We start from the raw sequence: 7,780 nt of genomic DNA on the forward strand, positions 1-7,780 counted from the left end.
GCTAGGGTAGATTCCCCCGGTCCCTGTTAGCCTAGCTCCAATTCAGTCACCAGAGCTGTCTGGAGATTCTTTAGGACAGGGCAATATTGCTTCCAATGTCCAATTTTCCTTCAATATGCATGATGATCCGGTCCCACAGACAAAGGATTTACTTTATCTTTGTCTGACATTCCTCCTCTGCCTCTGCCTCATCCTCTTATACTACTCCCTTTACCAGTTCCTACTTGTCCCAAAGCTGCCACCGTAGCTGTGGCTATGGTACGAGTCAGCTTTTTCTTCTCTACCGGTTCTCGATTTCTATACACTCTCCACACTTCCTCTATCAACTTTTCTATATCATGATTACATGTCTCTTTAAACTTCCGAAGCTTTTTCCTAATATCTTCTGATGATTGTCCTAAAAACAGATTGGCTATCTGCTACTTCCTTTCCTGAAGAGGGATCTAATGTAGTAAACTTTCACAACCACTTCCCTCAACCTATCCAAAAACTCGGTGTTTTGGTTTGCCCTTGTTTTACAACAAACAGGGCTGACCAATTTACTGGTTTTGGAATTGCATTTTCCAGTCCAAATTTCATCCAGTTTTGATATATTTTCAAAGCAGCACAATCCTTGGGCAGATTGCAATCCCAGTCTGGTGTTGCAGTGGGGATATGATCTTCCACTTTACCTGCTAATGCTCCTGCAGTAATCTGACCACGTATGTGAGCACGGGTGGTTTTTAATACCCACTGTTTTTCCGTTTCAGTTAATGCATCCAGCATTACATCTATGTCCCATCAGTCAGGATCTTGGCTTTTAACAATCAACGCAAACCTTTTTGCCACTCCTATGGGATCATCCCGATACTCTTCCACAGCTAACTTCCAAGCATCCGAATCTCCCATTGAAAAGTTCACCTTTATTCTTGTTTGACCCTCCGGTCCCATTGCCTGTCTTAAAGGTGCCTGAATTACCAGCCCTGTTTTGCTACAAATGCTTGTGGCAATTGGAGTAACATTTTCAGGTCCTTCTGTTCTATCATCAGCAACTGCAACCCCTTCCTCCTTGTCAATATCAGCGGGATTCAGGCCAGGGCACACTCTTCTTGGAAGTACCAGTAATACATAATACTCCACCATATCTTCCTGTTTACTCCTTTTTCTTAACTTTAAACATCTTTCTCCAGTATCACAGGCTGAACAACTTCTCTCCAATTTAGATCCCTGTTTTTCCCTGTCCTTTTCCAAAACTAAAATTAAGGGATCTGGCAGAGCTACATTAATCCCACATTCCCTCTGCCACTCAGGGTGGTTTCTTAATCTGAAAAACATATCTGCATACACTACTTCATCCCATGTCTCCGGGTCCCAGTTGGGATCAGATACAAGGGCACAAACTCATGGCCCCACTGCCTTTGTGCCTTTTTTATTGCTCCGTTTGTTTTTTTTTTCCCTACATCTCTCACCCTGCTCTGCAGTGGCTAAAAATCCCTGCCTTGCAACATCACTTCTGCTTTAACCGTTTCTAGCTCAGAATGTAAATCTGCTACTTGTTGCTCCAACTCTGTGTTCTTACCTACCATTCCTTTGTAGGCAAATAGCAAACAGCCCCCCATGCGTCCAGCATGGCTCAGTTGCACCTTCGAGTGGGTATGGGGGTTTGTACAAACTCACCTCAATACTTTAACATTCCCATGGGGTCCTTGGCTCCATACGGTTCAGGTCCCACATTAGTGCAAGTTTCTATTTTATCCCACAATGTGCTTCACAGTTCCTGTGTCCACCCCGGTCGCTCCACAGGAGAAGCCACAGCCCGAGGCACTTTCTTATGAAACATGACAGCATATTACACAAAAACTTCAACCCGAGCCTGACAACAAAAATACACAGAACAGTGTCTCCTTGTGCAGCTACATGCCCCACTGACCAACCCCTGCCCTCAACACACATATAAAAGGGATCTCTCAAGTACACTCCACACAACTACAATACTTAGAACACAAATAAAATCCAATTAGACAAACAACTATTAATGATGCAATCACAACATACAGTACAGCATTAACCATATCATGTTGTCAATACCAAAATCAGTACCATGATAATCTGCAAATTAGGTCAAATACCATCACAAACAGAGTTCCAAACAAATTCGAATGTATACCAATCGGGCGCTAGCAGTCGGGTATATGCCTTGCCTATGAGATTTCTATATCTCGATTTACAGAAGGCTCCAAACAAAAGGTTAACCCATCAAAATCCAAACTCCAAACAAACTCCTGTGCAGGACGTCTCCTGCGACTTATGGAAAGTTAACCAAAACAAAATCATACTTACAAAAGAATACCTTCTTAAAGATGGTCCTTGTCTGCTCCTGCAGGGATCCAAATGAGTCGAGGGGTCCCTCCGGGAAAAATTCCTGAGGGCCCTAGGGAGCCCTGTCCTCAGCGGGTCCTGCAGCTGAGCAGAGAGGGTCCCATCTGGGGTACCAAACTGATTCAAAGAACTTGTCAAGAACTCACCAACAAAGCTGGCAAGCAACTATTCTTTATTGCAGTGCTGGGAGACATGGGGGATAGCTCCTCTTAACACACCTTGTCCCAGCATCAATCAGGCTGTGATTATATTGTTTCTTAATATACATATTCATTATATTTCTAGTAATTGACATACATATTCATAACATTTCCCAGAACTACTTCACATAGGTTTACACATATTTGCACATGCGCACGATAGTGGTCTTTGGGACCCCTGGTGGTCATCTCTTCATCATCTTCATCACTTTGGCTGAACTTCAGGTTTGGAAAGTCCTGTTTTCAAGCTGCCCAACACTAGTCCAGTTCTAACTTGTCATTATGAAACATTTATCCAAAATGTTTCCTTTTTCCTATTATTATTTGCCAACAAGGTCAACGTTGCTTAGCTACAAAGCAGAACTAAATTTACTTCTGTACAGAAGAGTATATTTCATTTTGTACTTCCCTGTTTCAGCAGTGAATCTGTGTGCATCCAGAGTAAACTGGAGGGGCTGATTTACTCTCCATGCAATTTGGAGTTGCTGTTTGCCTGTGCAGAGACACATAGATGTGTTCTACCTGCCCATGGCTCAAGCATGCTGCGTAAGCAATCTGCTCAAAGCTTTGAGAATCCTTAAGATATGCGTGGTCTGTGAACATGCAGGTGGGAGGGGGAGGAAGGAGAAAATTAATTTATCTGCAGAATAGAGGAAGGATGATGAAGACCGGTAGTAGAAGTTTCTTTCACATTGGTATGTATTGACAAAACTAATGAATTCGGTAGTTCAGAAAGTGAGACTTTTCATTTGATTTATGGATCACTGAAAGGGCTGTTTGTAAGGTAAGCCACAGATGGAGAAATATTGATATTGCAAATGAAAGATGAAGGAGATCAGAACTCTTTAAGAGAAGCAAGCATTGTACATAACAACAGCTCAAGAGCCATGTGAGCTGCACAGTCAGAGGAGAGAAGGAACAGAAACTGCTCTGGAGACCAGGACTGTGGATGATAAGGAAATGGCAGAGGTGCCAAGTCACGTTTCAAATTGCAGAGTATGTAACACACAGGAAATCTGTCCTCTATGTTTCTAATCCATTCATAAAGCTAGGCATGGGGTGCACAGGGCTGGGGGAACTGGAGGAGCTGCAGGGCAGGCAGGGGGTGCTGGCAGAGCAGTGGAGAGCTGTGGACTGATACAGAACAATGCACTACAGGGCAGAATGGGTAGGGTAGTTTTAAATATTTTCCCTGAAATATTTTCATACGAGAGAATTACTCTCAACAGGAAACAACAATCATAAACAGAGAAAGAAATTATAAAATCCTCAAAGCCTCAGAAAAGTTGAATATTTTCCAAAAAGCAATTTACACAAGATGTTTTGAGAAACAATAAAGAATGTGGCACCTGAATTCTCTGTCTTCTTCTGAGCTGGTTCAGTCTCAAACCTTTGCAAACTAGCAATATCCTGTCCTAAAAAATCAAAAGTTCAGAATCTTGAAAACTACCTTACCTCCCCCACCATAATAAAAGCAAACCCCAAACCTGGTTTGCTTATACAGGCAAATGCAACATGAAGATACAATCAGTAAAACTAAGCCTGATTTTAAAAAAAGAAGCGTTTATTCTGAAGACAGGGTTTTGACTAATCAGAGACTATCATCACTTGTCCGCTGCCTAAGTGATTGCATAAAAGTATATAAATAACCCCACCACCACCACCACTTTTCTCCTCCCCCCTTTCTGCACTCCTCCCCCCTCACTCGCTATCATGTTTTTAAGGAAGACCTTGAGGGCAAGGGTAGGGGAAGCTCAGAGCCTTCCTCAGAGCAGGGATGGGGACAGCTTGGCCAGAAATGGAACTCACCCAGTTTTCCCCTGTGACTACAGTCACTTTCAACTACAACTACTACTACTACTACTACGATGACAACTGCCCATATCAGAACCTGCAACATATGTCTACTTTTCTCCCTGTCCTGTACACTGCTCTGTTCCTGGTGGGCATTGTGGGCAACTCCATCCTGATAGCAGCCTTGGTCTTCAAGCGACGGGTCCAGAGGCTGATTGACATCTTTATCATCAACCTTGCTGCATCTGACTTCATCTTCCTCATTACACTTCCGCTCTGGGTGGACAAGGAGGCATCGGATGGGAGCTGGAGGGTAGGAGCTTTCCTCTGTAAAACTAGTTCCTATGTCATCTCAGTCAACATGTACTGCAGCATCCTCCTCCTCACTTGTATGAGTGCTGACCGGTACCTCGCTATCATGCATCCCTCTATCGCTAGACGGCTCAGAACAAGATCCTACTGCAGTGGACTCTGCATCTGTGTCTGGTTATTATCCTGCTGCTTAGGAATGCCAACCCTTTTGTCCAGAGAACTGAAGAAGCACTATGGAAAGACTTACTGCACAGACAAAGCCGTGACAGAAGCCAAGCAGATTATGTCACTGATGCTTTTAATCCTGGCCTTCTTCTTCCCACTGTTGAGTATCTTAACCTTTTACTGCTCCATCACCAAAAGACTCTGTGTGCATTATCAGAGAAATGGGAAACATGATAAGAAACTGAGAAAATCCATCAAGATTGTCTCCATTGTAGTAGCAGCTTTTGTTATCTCCTGGGTTCCCTTCAATCTTTTCAAGCTTATGGCCATCCTTTTGGGACTCATGAAGCGGCCTGACTGTTTTCCTGATATGGTTGCCCAGCTGGGTATGAAGGTGAGCAGCCCTTTTGCTTTTGCCAATAGCTGTGCCAACCCTTTCATTTACTATTGCTTTGACAACTACATCCGCAGAGCCATGCTTCGGTGCCTGTGCCCATGGGTGAAAAGCAGCGGCAGCGGCAGCAACCTGGATACTCTGGACACTCGCCTAAGCCACTCCTTATCCAATTTTATTGCCGGGGAGAATGCTGCTAGGAAGAGGAAGCGCTCTGTGTCCCTCTGACAGGGAGCTGGGACTGCACAGGAAAGAACTTCTCCAAAGACAGCAGGCAAAGAATAAAGTGAGAGAAGCTGAAAACAAAAGGAGAGATTAACGACAGAGGTGCAAATGTAATGCAGCTGGCACTTCAGGTGGGAGGAACTGCTTCCCTTTAAATGCATATCGATGGAATAGGAAACGTTAACCACAGATTACGGTTCACAGAGATCACTGTGTCACTGAATGGTGTAAAGCAGAAACCATCGTGCCAAGAAATATCCACAAATGCTTATACCAGAACCCCAGCCCAAGTGCTACAAACTAAGAAGAATCATGTGACTCAGATAAAGCTGTTGTGAGGCAAGCTTTGAACTTTTACATATATATATATATATATTTATATGTGTGTTTTTATTCTGTGCGGAGCAAGAAAAACAGCACAAGTGTTTCTTCTCTCTGGTTCCTAGCTCACCAACAAACATGTCACAGTGGCTTCAAACCAGACTGATACATTCTGGGGGTTTGGAGGTTTTCTGAATTTAGGAATCTAATGTTTTGATGGATTTGTGTGTTACTAGGTCTTGCAGCTTGAGTCCTGTGCATTTTTCTTTAAGTCTCAGCTTCTTACTATGGCATTAAATCTTCAGCCCGATTTCTGATTTCAGAAAAAAAGCTAACTTGAAGGCAGAGAAACGAGAAAAGAAGCAAAAGCAATACTTCATTTAACCTTTCTCTTAAAGGCAAAAACCCCAACAACAACAAAAACACTTGTGGGTTTTGAGACTTCTTTGAGGTTCTGACACAATTTCTGACTGCTTGGGTTGTTCGTACAGTGGTGTAACAGACCTGCAGACCTGCTAAAAGGTTTTAAATGGAAGACAGCTACACCAGCCAACATAACTCATAAGAAACAGAGAGCAATGTGCAAAGCCTGAAGACCTGGCTACTGTCTGGACAGCAGGGAAAAGAAAAGGTGAACTGAACAATGGAAGAGGTATCTCTCTCATGTACCTGCAGCACGAGTGCATTCAGTATAGCTTTTCTTTTCACACCTCTGTATTTTCTAAACATCTGTAAATGGGGATGACTGTTTTGGGTGTTACAAATAAATCCTGGTATTTGCATTTTTTCTTGAGCTTTGCAGTCGTGTTAATATAGGCAGAGAAATGAAAACAGACCTCACCCAGCAGCAGCGCAAACCTGGAAACCAAGGCATGGACATCCTGCCCAGCTCCCCAGCCAGTTCCCTGCTGTGCCCACAGGCTCACACAGCAAACCCTCATTGGAGCTGTAAAGAGCTGGCACTGCAGGGTCAGCCGAGGCATTGTCTTTCAGCAGTTCCTGGTGCTGCTGTATGCTCTCTGGCACACAGTAAGATACTTGAATATGTGCCTGCGCTATAAGGGGAGCATCACAGAGACACAGGAACTTTTTTGCTCTCCCCTCCCTTCACCACATGCATATTTTTCTCTCCCCTCTTCTAAAAGATTTTGGTTGCCTTCCTCCACGTGACAGACTTTTTCCCCCATACCTAAAGACCAAACTGCTTCAGGCTTACAAATGCATGAAGAGCATCAACTGTGTTTTCAGACCTTCCAGTGTTTGAAAATAAGAACAGTGTCAGTTCAAGTTTTAATCCTGTTTGCAGTGTCCCTCAAAAACTGCTGTCTCAATAGCCTCTTCTCAATCTCTTAGCCTCCCTTCACCTTTACTAGTACATGAAACTTATTTTAATTACAAAAAGAAGCTTAAGACTTGCATTTCAACTAACTTACAATTTTTATTACAGAAAAAAAATCACATCTTAGTAAGTCAGATCTCACTCATTATTTCCCTAATCCCCACCCAAAGCAGAACTGTGTCTTTGGAATATAATCAGTCTACAAGGCTTAAAATAAATTTAAGTTAGAGCTGTCACTTTCTTTTTTTTTTTTTTTTTTGCTTTTTTGTTTTTTTTTTGTTTGTTTGTTTTTGTTGTTTTTTTTTTTACTTCATTAATTAATACTTCAATAATTTAATACCTCAAAATGCCAGATCAAATTGGAACAATGACTAAGGAACATCTACCAAGGTCTCCTTCCATTGCCTAAAGCTGTAATACAGGCGTTTTGGGGAAAAAAAAACCCAAACTGATCAAATATTGCCAGGTTTGACGAGAATTATATATAAATTCCACAGCAAATGCTCCCCATGAGCAAGAAAAAATACAGAAAAGGCAACTAATTCAACAAAGCAAACCTCTCTGGATGCTTTTAGGCACTCATCCAAGAGACCGCACCCTATGAAGGTGCTTATTTCGCTCTTGTAAACCGCAAGACATCTATTGGACATTCTCACGACAGTGTAAATGTTA

General features: G+C 42.7%; 1 protein-coding gene across 1 annotated transcript; it reads left to right on the top strand.

Moving 5' to 3' along the window:
• Positions 1 to 4,078: 4,078 nt before the first annotated feature.
• On the top strand, positions 4,079 to 6,562 carry GPR15 (G protein-coupled receptor 15). The gene has a single exon (XM_062619483.1). It carries the CDS (start codon positions 4,336 to 4,338, stop codon positions 5,449 to 5,451), a length of 1,116 nt encoding a protein of 371 aa, XP_062475467.1. The 5' UTR covers positions 4,079 to 4,335; the 3' UTR covers positions 5,452 to 6,562.
• The last annotated feature ends 1,218 nt before the right edge of the window (positions 6,563 to 7,780 follow it).

The sequence above is a fragment of the Pezoporus occidentalis genome, unplaced genomic scaffold, assembly GCF_034315485.1.
Source record: "Pezoporus occidentalis ecotype Australia unplaced genomic scaffold, CSIRO_AGI_Poc_V1 ctg211, whole genome shotgun sequence".
Classification (NCBI taxonomy): domain Eukaryota; kingdom Metazoa; phylum Chordata; class Aves; order Psittaciformes; family Psittacidae; genus Pezoporus; species Pezoporus occidentalis.